This window comes from Haliaeetus albicilla, chromosome Z, assembly GCF_947461875.1.
Source record: "Haliaeetus albicilla chromosome Z, bHalAlb1.1, whole genome shotgun sequence".
Taxonomy (NCBI): Eukaryota; Metazoa; Chordata; class Aves; order Accipitriformes; family Accipitridae; genus Haliaeetus; species Haliaeetus albicilla.
Genome location: NC_091516.1, coordinates 69,941,470 through 69,962,403, shown reverse-complemented (window position 1 = coordinate 69,962,403; position 20,934 = coordinate 69,941,470). Strand labels below are relative to the sequence as shown.

Here is a 20,934-nt window from a genome sequence, read left to right as displayed (position 1 = left end):
ACTTTACACAGTAGTTTTAAACAGCAAATTATCAGCAGAATTTAGATTGATTTGACATTCCTAGCTACAGATTATTGGAAGATTGTTGTTGCATGTGAATAACAACATTGAATCAAATTGTTAAATTAAACTAATTAAAGTTTAGCATTTTACTGAATTTTACTAATTTATTTGATTTGTCTTTGAATAAAGGATCAGAAATAAGTGTTCATGAGTAGGTCTGGAAGAGAAAGTGGCTAATAAATATAAATTATTTTATGTGGACTCAGTGTGTCTAGCACTAAATAGTACTCTATGTTGATTTGTCAGTAAAGTAAGGTTGTGCACAAGAGTGACCTTTATGTGAATTCTTCAGTGAAAGCTTGATCTAATGAATTACTACTGTTTGAAGATAAATGAGCTTGAATAAAAGTTTGCAAATGTGATTAATTTGAGGAAGAGAATGAAGAGTTATTTTTTATGGTCTTGGTAGATATTTTTAACTTCTAAATTAACATATTTGCAGAAGTGTGAACTAGTGATATCTTCTAATACATATGATCACTAAGTGCTAGTATTTCCTAAATAGTAAACAAAAATTTAGTTATTATAAATACTAAAGCATACACCTAAGTGTTATCTTTTTCTGAAATACAAGTGCACAATGTTTTTTCTTAATTACAGTATCGTAAGTATTCAGTTCATGTGCAAAAGTCAGTTACATCTTGCCAAGCACTATCTGAGATTTAGTGTTGTCTAACTTTTTACCTAAGCTGTGTTAAATTTTAAGGTATCAATACTGCTACTTCAGAAGCAGCAATGTGATCTGACTGTAGCCCCAGTATGGTACCTGTTGCACTTATATGTTCTGTACTCTTTTCAATAGAATGTATTTTTTACCGTGTTTTCTATTTTCGCACAAAGTGTGAGAGAACACGAGTACTTTTCCTGGTGTAGACGGTGCGAGCTGAGGCACGTGAGATGTTACGTCATTTTGGAGCAGGGAATGAGGTCTTCAGCACTCCAGCAGATGCTGAGGAGAAACATGACCATTCTTCCAGTTAGGAATCCCTTTTGTTTAAGTAGCCTCATTGATTTCATTAAAAAAATACTCGGTAGGACTTGCATTAAAAAAAAGTCTGGCGATTCATGCACAATTAATTTTTCCTGAGGTAAGGGTAATAAAGAATACATACCCACGTATGAGAGAAAAACTGACATCATCCAAATAGCCATTCCTCCTGTCAACCTAAGGCTCATATCCTGACCTGCCGTTCATCGCTGTTGCAGGGCGTAAGACAATCCAGGTTTGTTCCTGGGAGCTGTACCGTTAGCCTGTGCGGGTCATGGGGTGTGGAGTACAGGAGGACAGGGAGATTTGCCTGTTCTGTTATTTCTTTTCTATGTGTTCATATGGTAGAAAGGGAAGAATGAGTAGACGAGATGTTTTTTTCTGCCCTCATGGCATTTACACCAGCACAGTTCTTAACTAGCCTTGAGCTAGGCTTGCTAAACCAAGTGTAGACCATCTCTATAGAACTTCTGTTTTTATTGAACAAAAAGTGCTGCTTTACTCTCTAGAGTAAGGACAAAACTTGGAATTAGATTATGGTTTACTGATTATCAAAGCTGGTTGTTGGTCTGTTCCTACAGCAAAGTAGCTAAGCATTGACCCAGGTGCAGGACTCTTAATGAAGCCATTATTTAGACCCAGATCGGATTTCTATATTTTCCTAGGCCTATCCTATTAAATTTGTAATAGATAAATTTACAATACAGGTTCCTCTGTGGCTTACTGGGTATTTCTGTTGAGGTGGCTGAGATGGAACTCTCCAGGATTTTTTTCATATTGTGTAAGAATTTTATTGTTGCTTCAGGCATATCAGAGGTGACAAATTATTTGATCCCGCCCCCACCCCTGTCCCCTGATTGTTCCTTATGGACTTTCTTTTTGCCAGTAAATTTCTGTAAACAACTGATGTTTCAAAGTTTTAGCGTACTTTTTACCCCCTTTTTTAAAATTTAAATCTCCCTTGGATTACTGTTCTAAACTGTGGTATATTTATATGTTTCAAAGTCACATTGCACAGATACTAACTTTTGCTTTATTTTTCTTTAGTAGTGGGCACACATTAGTCCTTATAATATGCATACAAATAGTTGTTACATGGTGAAAGCTTTTATATCAATTTGGTGGCTAACTTTGTAACTACAGATGTTCTTTTAAAAAATGTTATTGATGCATAAAAGTGCATGTTGTCTGTAATTGCAGGTTGATGCAACTGAGAGTGAACCAAAGAGCTTTATCTTTATGAGTGAAGATGCGTTAACAAATCCTGACAAGCTGCTGGTCCTAATTCATGGTAATGGTGTTGTCAGAGCAGGTCAGTGGGCTAGGAGACTTATAATTAACGAAGATCTGGACAGTGGCACACAGATACCATATATAAAGAGAGCTATTGAGGTAAGTGAAAGTGCATGTATGTATGGTTGTGTGGGAAAATGCATGTGTATGTGCGTACCTGTGTATGAAGAGCTCTGAATCTGTGATGTTTTAATTTGTTATCAGTGTTCAGTATTTCCCTATATGACAATTTTATTTACGATGGGAATACTTGCTTGTTTTTTTCAGAACTTTTTTCTAATGGAACCAAGTTTCTCTGTTACTGTAGAAAAAATCTTAGTTGTATGTCATGTTGTTGTGGCGGTGCTGCCATGTAGTTTAATATGGCAGCTAACGTGACAAGAGCCCTTAGCAGGCGATGAGATGCAATAGAAAGCACTACAGAAATTTGTTATGATTTGAAGTGTTTTCTTTTACATTTCATTAAATTTGTACGTATTCTCACTCAACGTCTGTTGTAATCTCATGATAACATGAGCTTTCGTGATAACAGCAGGCTTTTTTGCTAGGCTTGTACTGAATTTATTAGAGGCACAGTCTTTTTCAGTTTTGCACTGAATACTGATTCATACTGATTCATTCTGATTCACCTATCAATACTTGACAGTAAAAAAAAAATTTACATTTTATGGACACTATTTTGTTACATTTACATCTATGTGAGAGACAATGCACAATTTGTGTAATGTTTTTAACATTGGAACTCTGTAGGTATAATTCATTTCTTGCATCCTGCTACCTAAATGAAACTTCCTGTACTAAACATTACAAAAGCCTGTTTAAGACTCACTATTTCTATTATATTTACCAAGTTAAGCTAATGTTCTACTCTAAATATCAGTCTTGTCACTGTGATTGTTATGTGTTTTGCTAAATGAAGTTTAATTTTTTGCAGTTGGCTTTAAAGTATTCAGTATAGAAAATGGTTCTCTTCAAATATGGTTTTTTTTAATGAAGCAAAGGAAGAAAATGTATTAAAACATTAGGTCATTAAGTAATTTTTGTTTTGTACAATCCACTAACAAAGCACCAGACTACACTTTGTGTGAAAAAGAAACCTAGTCTTGTGAAAGTGATGCTTGCCGCCTTCTAACATAAAGGTTTTGTTCATTTTAAATCAAGACTCGGGCAGAACAAAAAATACTTTAGGATTATTGAGTGTAATAGAGGTGTATGGTAGGTCCAGTGTAGGAGGTTAATTTCTAGAGTGTAAGTTCCAAAACCTTTCCCAAGAAACCCTAAGGGCTGTAGCCACTTAAATTTTCACAGCAGTGCTTACATGCCTGCATTTTCATTCCTCCCTAAAGATGCTGCTGCCTTGGCTAACATGAGAGGCTGAGCATTTAAAACTGGGATACTACCCCTAAATTAACAGATAATCTTTAAGAGAGTATTTCTAGTAGAGTTATAGTTCTTTTTCCTGTTTTTTATTATTTTTATTTATTTTATGCAGTGATTGTGCCAGTGTGACAGAGATCAGACCTGTGTTCCCTCAAATGGTTATTATCCTTAAAAACAGATTATGTATTTCTGCATTTTGAATGCTTCTTTAAAAAAACATGGAAAAACCCAAAGAGTTGATGACAAAGTATCTTTAAAAAAATGTAATCGTTCAATCACATGGAGAGATCAGACTTTGTGCTCTTATCTTTTGACTTCCTTCTATCTTAGCACGGTTTTTCAATTCATAGTTCTCTTTAGTTGAGTAATTTCAGCTACTGTAAAACCTGCTCTCCCTTTTTGTGCATCTTAAAATTCTGGTAAATGTATTACATATTTAGAACACATACTATTTGCAATGATTTTTTTTAATGCAAAATGAAGATTAGATCATATTCAATTGTATTATATTAAATATGTTGCTATTTTTTGTATCCTGTAATCACTGTAGTGGGAATTGGATGTATATCTGGTTAGATAAGGCAGTATTTTATGGAAGTCAAACCCCACTGAAAGTATTTGGAACTATTATGTTGTGAATAAAAAGAGAATATGGACAGTTACATGGTGATATCACGTCTACTTCATGTACAGATCATATAAATTACTCTTCCAAATGCAGGAAATTATGGTAGAGTGAGTATAAGGACTCCAGTTTTGGTTAATAGTAATAAAAATTGCATCCTTTTCTAGGTTTTCTGGTGTTCAGTCCTCTAGCTGATTTAGGCACTTTTGTCTTGTATGAAATGAAAATAACTGGCCTAGACGATAAATGGCCTGTATGAAAATTGTGATAACTCCTCACGCAATGTTGCCAGTTCGATGTAAGGAATTATTTTCCTTGATCTTCCATGTTTCTTCTAAGAAGAGGTCTCGTCCTTGAATGAAACCAGCAGACCTTATCAAAGTATAAGATTACAGTGCTGATGACAGGTGAACATGGATTTTTTTTCTAATAAACTATGTGAATTTGAAGTGGATAGTACTATCTAGGATTTGAAAATTCCACTGATCTGTTGTGAGTGTGAAACATATACAGGTAGCTTAAAATATTTGCTGGAGACTAGGTTTTCATTTAAAAAAAAAAATATTGCAAAAGTAGTGCTTAAATGTCTTTTGTGCAGAAACTAGTTCAGAAATATCACCTTTGTTTCCCTTAAAACAAAACCAAACAGACAAACAAACAAAAAAAACACAGTAGGTCCAAACTGTATCTTTTTTTCTACTGCTTTTCTATGTGGAGAGTGATGAGACTACCACAAGCTTCAGTTCATTTCTTGGAAAAACTGAAAACAAGGGTGCAAAAACTGGAGTTATCAGTGAGCAGTGGATTGAGAAGGATGAACTGATACTGCGCTCCTAACCAGGAAGTTAAGGGAAGAAAAGAAATGAAACTATTTCTCTCTGGTACAACACTTTTGATAAAAAAAATAAAAAAACCCTTTTCTCTTAAAGCATATGTGGAATAAGGGAGCAATGTAAAGGCTTAAAATTTATCATGCTTCTGGTGGCTTGGGGCTCATACACACTGGAAAGAAAAGATCCAAGGAGAAATACTCTAGTGGGAATTAGTGTAGCTAGAAATGTGTTTTTTCTTTTCATCTGGGTGGTTCCTGTCGGTAAATGCTTCTCCTTCCATCTTTTATATCAAACTCTTGTGTGTAATAGGTGTTTGGAGTAGTTTACAAGGTTTTATGTGAAGAGGTAAGATTAATGTGTTGATTCAGAAATTCAAACTTGATAGTGTAAAAGAAATTTTGAAATATGAAAGAAGAGGAGGACAAACAAGCAACTACATAGAGAACAGATTGTAGGAGGGAGAAAAGTGTATACAATGTGAGAGACAGATATGTGTAAATACGTTAAAACACGGTAAGAAAAGACCTACTTTAGAAAAACAACTATGAAAAAGGCAAATGTGATAATATAAAGCAGTGAGACTGTAACAAAAGCTTAATTAAAATAAAACAAATACATATTACAAACATTTAAAATAAAAAAGATGGCAATTTTAATGTCTCGTCTACATTTGGCTAAATGTCTCATTCACTGCCTGTAGAGTCAGGCTCTTCTCAGATCAGTTATTATTTAGTCATATATACAATGGCTGAAGCAGTGACAGGAGAAGATGGTGAGAGACAGAGGTAAATTCTTTAATTCACTGATGAGGGCATTTACGTGGGGTGTCAAGAATTAAGATTTACACCAGGCTCTTTAGGCAGAGGAGTTTATGAGAAGGTGTGCTTCTCTGGTTCATTGCCAAGTGGCAACAACATGGATGATAATCTGAAGATTTAGTTGGGAGCTGTACTAGTGATACCAGTGATAGAGGGGAACAAGCAAGAAGGGGTTCAAAAGTTGGCTACTGCTCCATGCAATAGCGTTCCTTCTGTAGTGGTTGGAGAAGTGAACTCTGTGCTTTAAAGTCTGCTGAGTGTTAGACAAGGAGAAGCTGAAGTTGATCTACCTATGGAGGAAGTTTGTGCCTTGGGGAAACAAGAGCTCAGCTTACCTAAGTTTGGACACTGAGAAGAATTTTGGAGTACTGTTGTCTTTGATATCTTTCCTCTAGGGAATAAAGAGGACATCAGCTTACTGCATGAGTACAAAGAAACTGTGGGATGTTTTCTGCCCCTTTGGAAATTCAGTGCCTTGTTACCCAAGATAGCTGTGGTCCCAAGGATGCTAATGAAATTCAACCACAGCAACTGTCGGTTATTTGATTTTAAAAAAAAAATTACTACTTTTTAAAAAAAAACATCCAGGAATTGTTGCCTGGTTTCAAATTCAGCACACTTGAAGATAGCTTAGATATTTTTATTATTATTTAAAGGAGAATTAATACTTGACATAGAGGTAATAGCACCAGAAAAATAGCTTCTTCAAAGAACCTAGATGAGTTTTTCAGAAGAGATGCAGCAGCACCAAAACATCTGAATTTCCATGAACAATCAAAAAAAAGGTTTGCATGAGATGGGCATCAACTGCAGAAATCTTTCTTTAATGGCTGACATAACATGATTTTCAGCTTCAGTTTTCTCTTGTGTTTATCCTGCTCTTCTTTCTCCATTTTCTTAACAATTTCTGTTCTTAAGAATATTTTTGGCCAGAATATTGGATTTATTCACTCATATTAACATCATTCATTTGTATAAAACTATCAGGTTGGTAATATTTGCAGAGAATTGGTGAGGGTTTCTTTCTTCAACATGCAATAAGATGTTACTGGTTTTGTAACTCAGTTGAATGGAACAACAAAATCATTTGGTGTAACAGTAGTAAATTTACCCACCATAACTTTTATGTGATTTAGTAACCTTACTGGTTAGTAACTGGTATGGTAGCACATTTCAGTCTTTCCATTTTGTAAAAATCAACTGGTTTCAAAAGGTGATATTTACAGATTGTTGTCAAGAAATTATGCTTTGTTTAAACTACACTAACAAGAATTCTTGCTGAGAAACTTTCATATCTCACTGTTAAGCATAGAATATCTTGTTAGACAACATTCTCTTTGTTCTAGCAGTCATATTTCAGGAACCTGAGATTTAAAATTTTGTCTCATAGTTTATACATGCTTAGCATAATTTCAATAAGATGGGCACATGACACTTTCTGGGAAAAAAAAAAAAAACAGAGCTGACATTTCACTGCAATTACAGTTCTTCTGCAGAATACTAATATTTATGTACCTTTTATGACTCCTAAGTATATTGTTGCAGAAAGATGTTAAAATACTTTGTTTATTTTTTAATAGTCAGTTATAGTGCCAGAGAAATCATAATCTTATTTGGACATTCTAATATTATTACTGAAAATAAAATTACACTAAAATGGACAATATTGTGCTGTATTGTTTTCTTTCAGATATTAATTTTCTGACTCTGGTATCTGTATTTGCTTTTATTCATTCTGTTAGATCATAGAACTACTATTGCTTGTAAAGTACTTAGTAGAGAAAACGTATTTAGAACTACTTTTGTGGGGGTAATATTAAGAAAACTTAAGTTACGTAGCTGGTTGGATGATCTTTTGAGGTCTTTCTAAAAACATAAACACAAATTACAATGTATTACTAAATAAATTGTCACACATAATTGGCAAAAAATACACCATACTCTGGAAAGAAAATTTAAAAAGCAATATATTTAATTCCTTCTAAAACATCTTATGAGGAATTGGTAATCTCTCAAATACTGATTTGAAATAGTGATCACCAAGCAGATAGAAGGAAAAGTTGCATAGCTAGTTGAAGCAATATTAATTGGTCACAAAATGCATAATAATATATAACAAGCTGTATAGGAGTTAATAATTATTAAATCAGAAATTCAAGAAAAGGTTAAAAGGTAGGACTGTTACTGAACTGACAGGGTATGTAAGCCCACACCAGCCCCCATGCCAGCAAAGGAAAACAATGAGATGACAGCTCTACTGTTTGGAGAGAAGTTGCTAACGACAGCTTATTCCTTTATGATTTCAACTCTTGACAGAAGACAGGTCTGCTTGTTGCATCATGGCAGATGTATCATTACCTTCTGGCCCTGTCATGACTGAACTGGAAAAAAACCCACTTGCAGTTCTGAAAATCCAATTACCCTTTGGAATGTAGTGCATCCTTTCCAAGATATATGTTACGGATGTTGTATTAATTGTGTGTATTACATTCTTAGAGTTTTCTGTGCTACATTAATTTGATAATGTAGAGATACTTACAGATTGCTTTGTCTTCCTCTATTCTGCTGGCTGTCATGTTTTAGAACCCTGTAGCACCTTGTGTTAGTTTACTCTTACTTTGTCACTGACCTAAGAAAATCACTCGGCTTGAATGTGGCTTGAAAATTCCCCCCCCCCCCGCCTCCCCCCCAAACCATTTGAGCATTCTTTTCACTGGCTAAGTATGGGGTTAAGAACACACACTGAATATTTAAAATAATCATGATCATTTTAGAAACAAAGTTTAATATGAGTATAAATGGCCTTTTTATCATATGCATATTAGGATTCTTCCTTCTCCCCCCTGTCCCGTCCACCCCCCTCCCCTTCAACTTGTTGGATACCTAACAGTGACTCTGGAGACTTAGAAAAGAGTAAGAGGGGGTGTGGATTTTTGAAAGTATGTCAAAAGCCTTGGGGTTTGGGTATGATCGGAATTTCAATAGAGGTTGAGATGAGTTTAAATGCATAGAAGGAGAACATAAAAATCTTGTTTAATTTCTGTCATGTTGTTCTTTTTTTAGTCACTCTGATGTCTTTTTCAAATCTGCTTTTCTCTCAAGCTTTGTGGTACTATATCCAAGATCTGTTTTTTTCCCTCTTTGTATTTCGTTTTAACTGCTGATCCCTTTTCTGTGGTGCTTCTGCCTTTAATATCAGCTGAAGCGGTCTGAATTGCTGAATCAAAGCCGTTTTGGGAGAGAGACAGTGTTTAAGATTGTGCAGGGTGAGATTCTCTGGGTAGAAGGTAACACTTCCTGCAGTTATAATCAATGCACTTGACACTTTCAAAGGCAGGAGAAGCCATGACTTGCTCAGGGGTTAAACTTTTTAAATAACTTCCCTTGGGAAAAATGCCATCAATAAAATGGAATAATTAGTTGAAGATTCTTGAGTAGCCTAGGTTTGAAAAGAAAAGATTACAGATAGGTCAGGTTTGCACTTCTATTGTATCTTCCCTCCCTTTTGTTTTTTAAACTATGAGCTTTTGTTTAAATGTGTGCAGTATTACAAAATCAGTCTGCTTCAAAAATAATGTCATCTACTTAAGGCAGTTCTTTAATTCTGTAGTGTGTTATTGTCTGTGTAGTCTAATAATTGTAAGAACAGAGATTAAATTCTACATAAAAATATAACTTTAGATTGCTAGCTTTCTCCTGTCCTACCCACACACTTATTCTCCAAATAGTCATTTCAGTTAACAGAAAACATTTGCAACTTTGAACCTTACTAAATAAGCTTAAAACATAATACACATTAACAAATTTTAAAAATCAGATCTAAATAGCGTTAAATGAACATCCAGTGCATAAGGTCATTGATTTCTATAGCGATGAAATTTGACTGCAAAATTAAATTCATCTCACTTTGCATTAATTATGTTTCACAATTTCAGGTTTTATAAGAAATTTATTGTTCTTCTGAGTTTCGTGTATTACGATTTTTGTTAAAGCAGCTATTTTGAAAGGCAAAACCTGAGTAAAAATGGCGCTTTCTATGTGCAGTGTAGTATGTGCATACCCTACAAAATAAATATTGGCTTTGGAATAAAAGATTCTTACCCCTTCGTTAATTATTTACTTATGTGCAGTTTTCATTTTTCTGAAAGGAAAGTAAAATCGCTGACAGCACTCTGGACAATCACTGAACAAGACTTTAGGAAATAAGTAATCAATGTTTTTCAGAAGTACAGCATTGTATTTTCTTATGGGTTATATCAAAATGAGATCTGTACCACCTAAGTAGATGAGTTTATTTGGTAGGGAATGTTCTGCACGCAGAGTTGTAACAAAACTTTTAGCAAGAAACTATTGACTAGTTTCAATTCAGCAACATACTAGTATTCCTGTGTGGAGAAGTTTTGAGTATCTGCCTGTGGGAAATTAGCTGTGGAACCGTGACCTTTTAATCGCTCAGAAATTGCGATGAGGCTCTTTCTGTTGTGGTACGGATCTTCAATATGTTGTTTATTTTAAATTTGCAATATGCGTAGCATTTATAAGAGAAATGGGTGAATACATACTAGTATGATTGTACTTGGCAATACAGTAGTTATTTGTGGCTTGGACTTTATACAGGCAACTTTGTAAGAATCCTGTTTAGAAGAAAATGAAGTTGTTTTGATTCAGACCATTTGGGTTTGTGGAAGCGTCATAGCTTTGTGGTTATTTATATCTGACAGCAGTACATAGGAGTAAGTTTTTATTTCAGCTGATTTGCTATAGAGCAGTTGTATCTCACATTTCAAGGTGGGATGGCCCAGTCAAGTCGTGGCAGGGTAGCACCTCAGCTCACACAACGCACCAGCGCCTTCACAGGATGATACCACTTAGGATGGGAACTTTGCTGGGGGGGGGGGGGTTGTGTGTGTTGTATCTTACCAGTATGTTTATCTTACAAGTATGCTTATCTGATCATGGAGCAAAGGTTTTAAAATAACTTTCATGGGGGTTTTGCCAACTTTTTCTGTTGGGGTGATCTCGTCAATGATTGTGTTAATACGGACTTTTGAGAGTGGCACTGTGCTAAGTACCATAGATATGCACACAAACTACTTGAAATTACATTTCAGGAGGAATACAACAGGGATAATGTTAACTTAATAAAATTGCTTTCATATAGGATGGGGTGACTTAATTGTTCATTAGTTGATACTAGTCTTAAGTCTTAGCTTCATTTTGCTTTATGAAAAAAAAAATCAGTAGTCAACACCTTTGTTCTGTTCATTTAGGAGCATGTTAATTCAGGAATGAGAAATATGCATGCGTGTTTTTTATATCCTTTAAAGAAGTTAATTCACTAACATTTAAAAATATTACATGCCTATTTAAAAACATTAAAATTGTATTTTGTTTTATTTATTAGATGTACAGATAGTTAAACTATCACCTAACTAATCTTAATGCATTATAATGTATAAATTGTATTCTTCATAACATATATCATAGAAACAGTATTGCAGTGTGTCAGTATAGGTACGGTATATGTATCTATTTAATACTACACTAAATTGCCAATACCCTGTTGATTTTTCAAATGAATCATTACTTAAAAGACTTACCAATTCAATGGGGAGACAAGCACTTCCTTATTCATACCATGAAATGCATATTTGAATAAAATTATCTTTTGCTTACTGTGCATTGAGCTGGAAAATACTAACTTTAATGCATAGGAATTCAAATAAAAATTTGATATGCTTCATCATTAAATAGTTTAGTACTGTTCTAATAATGCACATTGCTGCTTCAGGTAATAAGAAAATAGATATGGCAAAGACTTTATCATGCAAATTTACTCAGGATTGCAATCTTTTGAAAATACGCAGATCTTTTGAATGATATATGTCACTTTTGATCAAAAACTTTAAAAAGTTTAATTATTCTGCTAGAACAAACTAAAACTGTGGGTAATTGTCTTTTTTTTCCTGAAATTAACAAATTATAACATCAAAAAATTTGAGAGTGAGGTATGTAGTAGGTCATTTGCTGCTGCAGGCATTTTCTCTCCCTTCAGGATGTGCTTGTTTAGTTTCTCTCACTTTGTGCCTGTGGCACTGTATGGTGAAATTCAGACATGCTCTTCCCCTCCAAGGAATCTCTAGGGTGGCAGATAACTTATACAAAATTAATAAATGGTGTTGCTTTTTTATTATCACCCATCCCAGGCAATTCGCTTTGTGTTCCCTTTGGAGAAAAGTTGAGTTGCATAGGATATGTTTATTAAAAAATTACATGCTTCTACATAGAATTAAACAGTGAAAGTACACATAATAGGGTGAAATATGTCATTAGGGAAAAAAATGGAACAGTGAAAATCCCTTACCTGTTGATTAACTTTTTAAAAAACTTAGAAAATATCAAGAATTTTGTAACATGTCAAAACATAGGTGATTTTTATATTTTTTTTAATTCTGGGGTTATGAATTTAGTATCCTTTCATCTCAGCAACATTTAAAGAGTAAACCTGTTTTGAGGCTGTTCAGTTGGATGATTATTTTTGGGGAAGTCCAGGTGTACCATCTTTCTTATTCACAACCATTTGTTATACCATATTGCAGTGCTAATCCTCTTAGGAAGGGGAGGGATTGGCACAGATCGCTTAACCTGTTACATTGTGTGCTACATGCAGCCTCCATCTCTATTATGCCAAAGGCAGTGAGACTTCAGATTGCTTTGGAGGGTAGAACAGATAATGAAGCTTGGGTGTAAATAATTGCTGATACATGAGGGAAAACAACTTAATCCTAATTTCTTTTTTTCCTTTTTTTTTTTTGGTAGTGATTAATTTTAATTGCTCTTTTAGATGTGAAAGAGTTATACTTAATAGTGCTGTGGTCTTATACTGTTACTTGCTTCTGATGAGTAAGAATCCTTAAAAATGTGAAGATATTAAATACTACCATGTATTTTAAAGTTTGTTTCCTAGGAGTTACTCACTGCCACTTTAAGTTTGCCTTAAGAGCATATATACTTAGCTAATAAGTAAATGTTTTGTTTACTCTAAAAAATAATATGAAAAATATAGGCAGGAAATTTTCACGGTGCTTCAGTGCACAGGTGATTGAGTTTGTGCTGACCCTCGGTAACTGAGCCTGTGTTTTGAATCCCAACTCTTCCTCCAGCATTGGGAGTAATATGATTGAGTCTTCTGGAATGAGTTACTGAATGCTGATAGCGGGAGGCTTTTCCATGAAATACAGAAGCTACTCATGTGGAATATGCACCTTCCACATCACGCATGGTTGAGATCAGATACAGGATTTTCAAGACTTGACAGCCCTGGTTCATGAATGGTGATATTTATACTGAATTTAGGACTGTCTGAGTGCTAATATTCAACTGATACCAGCTCATGATAAAAATAAATGATTCTGGGATTCCATTTTAATGGTGCAGCGTTGTTACTGTCTAACAAATACTGAAAACAGTTATAACTAACAACTGATTAAAATATCATTTATTAATTAATACCTCAGGTTGAATCAAACATTTACTGGCTTTGATTATATAAGCATTGTCAAAAGTGTGTCATTAATTTGGTCTTTTTTATTGAAGTTGACATTCCTCGATTTTCTTCATTGCATTTGTATTCACCATGTTAGATCAGTATTTGTCTTTTTGCCTTCTTTTGAAACAGACCCCTTCTTAAAATAACAATATTCAGCTATTTTTGATTCAGATTTAATTCCCTCCCCGCCCCCATCCCGTACCGTATGTTCACCTGCTCTACCTATGGTGTCCTGTGAGGCTTTCTGTACATTTATTTTTCTAGGTGTAGTTTCATGCAGGTATGAGGACAGGAGAGTAGAGGGAGTTTTAAATGAAAACTCTATGCAAGAGTCTGACTGAACTGTTCAAATACCTCCCTTCTCAGATAAAGAGAAATGCTTTAATGTTTTTTCTGCTGGAAATGAATGTCTCGCTTATAACCTTCTGTCAAATTTGTGGGGGGAGGTTATGTAGGATTTGGCAAGAGCTCCAATATAAAATAGTCTTCAAGCACCAAAGTCAGTCAAAATAAGTATGTTACTTTGCCTTGCTACCAATTCCGTGTAATTAATATTTTGAAGACATTATTCATATCCCTCTTGAGTCGTTGTGTTCCTCTTCAAGAGGTTAATTGAGAACTTACCCAACAGTAGCTTTTTACCTTGTTTCTACTTCTTCATGGCAGTAGTCTTATGGTGTGATCATTTTACATTTACAGCTAGGCAAGTACTTCTTTTTCAGCCATTTTTTTCTCTAGCTTACATTTTTCAAATTAAAATTATTGCTTTCTGAAGTGCCTCTGTGTATGTATGCAAGTATATACATGTGCATGTAGAGACAGATGCATCTTAACTGTCTAGTTGGTTGTAACTTTTGAATTTTATAAATGTTAATATAAGATGTGTGGCATTCAGGAAAAATCGTAGTTAATTTCTTATGTCTTTGGTGTTTGGAAGCTGCACATGACTTCTGTTTTTTGGAAATGCTGATTATATTTTACAGCACTGAAAAAGTACTGTTTCAGGTTACTGTTTTATTTGAACCCAGTGATTTACGATATGTTAAAAAGCAGCTGTACTGACTATTCCTCAAAGATAATAGTATTTCAAATGTCATACAGGTTGACTTACGTTGTGATTTAATTTGATATAGCTGTTGTAGGGTTTGGTTTTTTTTCCTCTGGACATCCTTATTGAAAGACTTTTTTAAGTAAGGATCTCACTAGGAATAGGTAATAATTCTCTAAAAACAAAAGATTTCTAAGAATGACAGTTGACATAGTCTTATAAAAACTATATAGAACCTGGAGAAATATCTTTGCTGCACCATGTGCTCAGTTAAGTGAAATCTGTCTACTGCTCCTATATAACAAAGTACTGGATCAGTGTCAAAAATAGGAGGTATTTACTGTGGTGACATTCAGCATCTATATTTGTTGAGATACTACTCGTAAGTCTGGGTTTTTTTAATGCAGTATGGCCACATAAAAAATGAAAATTTAAAGAGAAGACAGCAGTTACCAATTTTACAAGTGTCTTGCCTTTCTTTTAATGTTCTGAGATACGGTCACAGGACATTTATGCTAATTGTGACATTGAAACATACTTCTTTTGATTTTTTTTTTTTTTTTTTTTTATTAAGTTGGTGTTGAGGCACAGCTGTAAATGCTGGGTTTGGCAGTAGTAGACCTGTTTTTAATCCTGTTTTAAACAAACGTCGTGCTTGTAAAAGGTGTGCAGACTGTCAGCCCCGCGGAGTGGATCCCATCAAACTGGTACAGGCAGGCAGGGTCGGTGACAGCTCCCGCGCGCGTCCCCCAGCCTCATTCTGCAGGGACCACCTCTAGAGGTAAGGGGGGACTCTGCGTTAATTGCTTTCCATCCTTCTGCTCCACAGTGAGGCTGCTTACAAGGGTAAGGTGAGGTTTGTTGTTGGGTGGATGATCCTTTCTAGAAACCGCGGTAAAGCAGCTTCACACAAGCTTTGCGCAGTCGTCCTTCCCCTGTATAAAGCAGATCTAAACTAAGTACGAGTGGGTGATTTAGGCCTGGCTTGTAACCTGCTGCTCGTCAAGGCAGGTAAAATCTTTACAGGGCAGTCAGCTCTCTCCCAGTATCCCTGTAGCCCCTGGCATTTATAGCACTCCAGACCTCCTCTACACCGTCCTACTAGGAAGGGTTTCTTTACCCTTTTTCAAACCAAACAGCAAATTTGTCCCCTTTCTCTTCCACTTTCTCCTTCTACAGTAACGCAAGTCTGAAGTTCAGGAAGGTATATTTAAATCCAGTCCAGAAACAGATTTAATAGGAAGTTTTTCTTACTGTTCTTAATTTTTGTACTGGGAAGATAAGGCTCCAAGCCTTCTAGGAAAGAATAAAAACAAGGCTCCAGTAGGTTGGCTGCAAAAAATGTTAACATGTAGAAAAGATGTTCAGATAGTGGGGGTGGGGTTTTTTTTAAGTTTTGGAACGTTCTTGTTGCTTTTTTTTTCCCCTTCTGATGATGTCTTGCAGTAATTATGATCCTGGCTTTATGGATGGGGAGGGACATGCCCCCAGGGATCAGTATGTGCATAGAATCTGATAAGGTTCGGATGCAAACTTTGTTCCTTTTATGCATTTTGTACAAGTTGTGGTGTTGTGGTGTTTAAAAATAACTCCATCTGATGTATCTGTTAAATATATTTGATTTTTCAAATTAAGTTAAAGAGTAATGCTGAATATAATCAGTTCAGTGAATGTTCATGTAGTCAAATAAAGCACTAAGAATTAGGAAGAATCATCTGTTATAGAATATTCTACCATACTATTTTGTGCGTATGCCTTTACTAACATTATTAAGTAAATATGGTGCTTTTTCAGCTTCCTAACTAATTTTATGTACAATAAAAAAGTTATTAATATGCTTTGAAAAGTATGGACTACTTTTTCCTGGAGTAGGAAAGGTCTTTACCTTTGTAGAGTAGTCAGTACAGTGTTTATGAGCTGCTAATGAAATATTTCAGAATATTAATATAATATACAATAATATTACGATATAAATAATATTTTGAAATCAAATTCTGGATATTGTTATCCTGATATAAATCTGGGAGGTGATGGGTAACAGTTGAATTTAAAGGAGTCCTTCTAAATATTATGGATAAGTACTATTGTTCCCATTGGATGATACCCTGACCTATTTAGGAAAACAAAATTTCATGGATATCCTCACAAATACACGAAGAGGCTGATTTATTTAAACTCAGATATTTTGACTTAAGAATGGTTCAGTTTGCAATACTACTCACTGTTTTTCTTATAAAATGGATTATGAGAAAGCAGTAGCTTTTCAAACACTTCCCATTGTAGGCATTTTCCCAGCCTGTTTCTGAAGTGCATATCCATCTTTGTTGCTTGCAGTAGAAGGCGATACTTGTCTGGAGAAGTAGTCTCAGTTCTGCTTTTCTTTAAAAATTATCTATGGGATGTGTGGTGTGTGAATATCTGTAAAAATCAGCATTTTGGATTGAGGATGAAGTTGGAGCTTCACTCTTCTTGCCAGAAAATGTGATTGTGGACAGTTTATGGAGGTATAGTCTTTCAGACGTTTATTTCTGGGCAGTTTAATATTGGTTTAGAAGTAATTCCCCTGGGCTGTTTCTGTCTTCCATTCCCTCCAGCCAGTTTTCAGGCCTTTGTTTTGTGTCCTAATATCCACATCCAAATGATTGCCTACCTTTCCTCCTACTCTCTTCTTTCCTTTCCTCTTGAATTTATATTGAATAGCTTCTTCTGCCATGTATTTTTTTAGTGCATGTTAACTCAGGGACACACTGATAACACAGCAAGACGGTCTCCATATTTTTCATTCACATGTCCAGACTTGAACTTAGCAAGTATAAACCTTCATCTGCATAGCAAGCACTTGCTTCATTAAGTTTTTGTATATATTTTCTGCTAAAATTTAAGAAGTGTCTATTGAGAACGTGTAATTGTAAATTTTCAAAAGTTTATAGGTTGGCCAGTTTTGAGTAGAATCTTATGGGAATGTGAGGAGTAAATCCCAGCCAAATTTCAAGTCCCTGATTCAAAAAACTGGTGCACAAGACTGTTTCATAGTGAAGTTTGCTAGATTTTCATAAAGTCAGCAAACTAATGTATTTGTATTTTGACTTTCTCTTTGGATATAGATCAACTGTTTACTGTGAAATTTTCAACACAGTTCAGCCTCAGGCAAAACCAGCTATAAAATATAGCTAAAGCTTGGTAAAGTTCTAACTAAGTAGGAAGAAAGTTATTGAAATTTTGTCAGCCTTAAGGATTGGCCAATTGATTTCCAGCCACCCCTCACTGCAGCGTGAGTGTTCCTTAATCATCAAATTGGATACCAGCAGCAAGAAATTCTTCTACCTTTAACCATACAAGGTCGGGGGGGCGGGGGGTACTGTTTACTGTTCACCTGATGAATTAGACTGAAATCTTTGTTCTTACTGTTTGATTTTTGGTCAGAAAGTTATATCAATTTCTGAGTAACATGATGGAACTACTTTGTGAGAAAGAAAAGCTTTGTGATATCTCCTGTTGACCAAGTTCTGGATTCAATTAGTCTGTTCTAGAAATCTGTTTTTTATTCTCTTCCAATTTTTTTTTTTTTGAAGTGTGCATATATTTTGATATTTTGTAGACTGAGAATTACTGGAACACCCACTGGTCTGAGGATAGAGACTAAGCACTAAAATGTGACATTAGAAGAGGATCACTGAAGTAGCTGGATTACTGAGCATGAGTTAAGTGTCACTTGTCCTTCAGCTGTGCAGTACATCATACGTTGTGGCTTACTATTTGGCCACACAAAATTATGCAATGCTGCCACAACTTGATTGCTGTCCAGTTCTTGGATAAGCTTAGCTGGGATCATGTAAGACAAAGTGTTCAGGTTCACTTCTGACTCACAACTCCTAGGCGCTTCCAGAATCTTATCCCGAAATAGTTCAGTGCTGACCTATCTAACCACAGTTCCCAAAAGAGGAACTTATTTGAGGGGCAATTAAGCCTAAAGCTGTTACATTAAATGATTATGGTGTGCTAACAGCAAGGCAGTACATGCCTCTGGAACTCTCAAGTATAATTATGGGATTTACAAACTCCACCAGCTATCGTATGCAATGTGCTGAATGGGTACTCACAGAGAAGGATGGTGAGGACATTCTAATAAAGATTAGTAGGAAGGCAGACGGCCTTGTGTAATACCTTGCAGCTACGGTGTGATAGCAAGAGACCTAAAGAATCAGATTCTGAATAAAGTTGCTTCTCCGGAGGCTGTAAAAATCAGATTGCTCAAATGAAGGACAAGATAAAAAAGTTGGAAACCAAAGAGTGTATTTTTCACTCATGAAAAAGTGCATAGATGGGCATGGCTGTGATCTCCCTTGTATCTGAGGAAAAGAGAGGAACCCACTTCGTTGTGTGACAGCAAGAAAGCCAGAAGAAAGAGGACTTGATGGTGGAAAGTGATGGAACAGCAGAGCCTAGGGAAAAGTCACTGGAGGAGGCCAGGAAATTCTTATTTTTGAAGGAGAATCTAATGCAACCTGTCGAGGTGCAGAGGAAAAATTGATGGGAGAAAACAATGCTCTGCCTATCAGTGCAAAAAAAAAATAGAGTTAAGAAATGTGGTCCTTGATTGACCAAAAATCCTCAGCATTGAGAGGTGTGCTGTCTTTTCAGGTGGCTTTGGATGTTGCTGCCCCGGAGAGAAGAGTATTGCTTGTTGGAAGGAGCAGGTAGAAAGTCAGGGCTCTGGAGAGAGGAAAAAAGGAGTTGAGAGCACTGTGTCCCGTTGGCTGGACATGAGCAAGCCCTTCAGACCGCTGCAGACCCTGGAAGGGGTTATGTTTAGGAGCCTTTGCGGTACTCAGTGCTGTCTTTCAAGGATGACATCCAAACTGTACATACTGAACTGCCTATTTGAACTAGCAAAGTCTACTATTGTCAGAAGAGGCCACCATGAAGACATCACCTGCTCTTTCCACTTGTTAACATTTTTTTAATTAAAATTCTTTGACTTTTGGCAGATTTCTGAATTTTTGACTGAAAAAAAAGATCTTTAGAAATGCTGAAATAAAAAAGAAATGTTCTGTGGCCAGAGTCTGTCTTCCTGGCCAGTTCTGCAAAATGATGGTGCTTAGACCATTTTGATCTAGTAATTGTGAATCTGAAACTAAATCACTTTATTTTGAAGTACATTTTTTATTTTACTTACCCTATTTTACATTTGTAGGGAGATTACAGCCAAGGCAGGAGAATTCACTGTGCTTAATGCAGTGGGTGCATACAGCCCTACTTCTGAGAAGATTCTCAAAGGGAAGAAAAAAGGAATTAAACACATTTTACATGTAGTGGTAACCGAGGTGCAGTAACAGGTGCCGTGAGATTAAGCCTCTTACACCAGCTATGCAAAAAATCTGTGGCAAGCCTGAAAATGACACTCCTTACTTCTGACACCCTGGCCAGTGCCTCAATGTTGATATTCTTTTCAACATACCAGTTTAGTTAAATGAAAACTGTGGGTGTTGATAGGGAAACATGCTTTTTTGGGTTTTTTTTGCATTTTCCCCTCAAGATACTGTAGTTCACCCATCTGTAGTGTTACACAGTTTGCTCTGTCTTGTGGAAAAGAACACTGAGTACTAATGATATTTGGAAAGGTCCATAGTTCTTTTTTATTGCTACTACTCTTATTAAAGCAGAAGCTGAAGTTTCTAGAGTATTCTGACTGCTTTATGAAAAGAAATTCTTCACTGTCCAGATTCTGAAAAAATACAATTTTTCCAGTGAACTCCTATGGAAGATCATGTGTCATGCAATATTAATCTCATGAAGAGACAGCATCAGTTAAATGTAATATTACGCTTTTTTGAGTTTCTTAGGATAAAACTGTGAAACTGCTTTCCATCCCCAAAGGATGACATCATCTTTTTGTCTAGGGTGACCCTAAACATCCAAGGGACACTGGAATGGGTCAGCATTGAAAGTGGAGCAATTTGTTCGCAGGTGCCTATCTGCCATTTCAGTGAAACAGGGTAGCTCTGAAATGGTTTCAAGGTTTGTAATGACCAATTTTGTGGAAGACTGTACAGTGAGGAAAACAGTAATACTATTCATAAGTTACCAAAGACCAGGGCTGAAGTTCTGTTTTTCTCAATATACTTATATATGAGAAGTTACTGGATATAGGTTTGCTTTAGTTTGTAGCCAGTCATTTTTCATGCTTTGGTTTCATCCTTTATAGAGTGATCTCTTAAATAATTTTTTTCCATCGCCTGGTTCTTAACTAAAGAAGATTTACTTTTTTCAGAGACATAATATCTTATACTTGAGAAATCTGCTTTTACAGGGAAATGAATAGACTATGGTGATGTTA

The 20,934-nt window shown here is 35.6% G+C and overlaps 1 protein-coding gene across 12 annotated transcripts in view; it reads left to right on the top strand.

Moving 5' to 3' along the window:
• ARB2A (ARB2 cotranscriptional regulator A) overlaps positions 1-20,934 on the top strand; it is a 272,845-nt gene that overhangs the window by 61,988 nt on the left and 189,923 nt on the right. For all 12 annotated transcript variants that reach the window (XM_069777136.1, XM_069777131.1, XM_069777134.1 and 9 more), the window contains one exon: positions 2,252-2,443. In XM_069777136.1, coding sequence (XP_069633237.1) covers positions 2,252-2,443 — 192 coding nt within the window. The remainder of the gene's footprint in view (positions 1-2,251; positions 2,444-20,934) is intronic.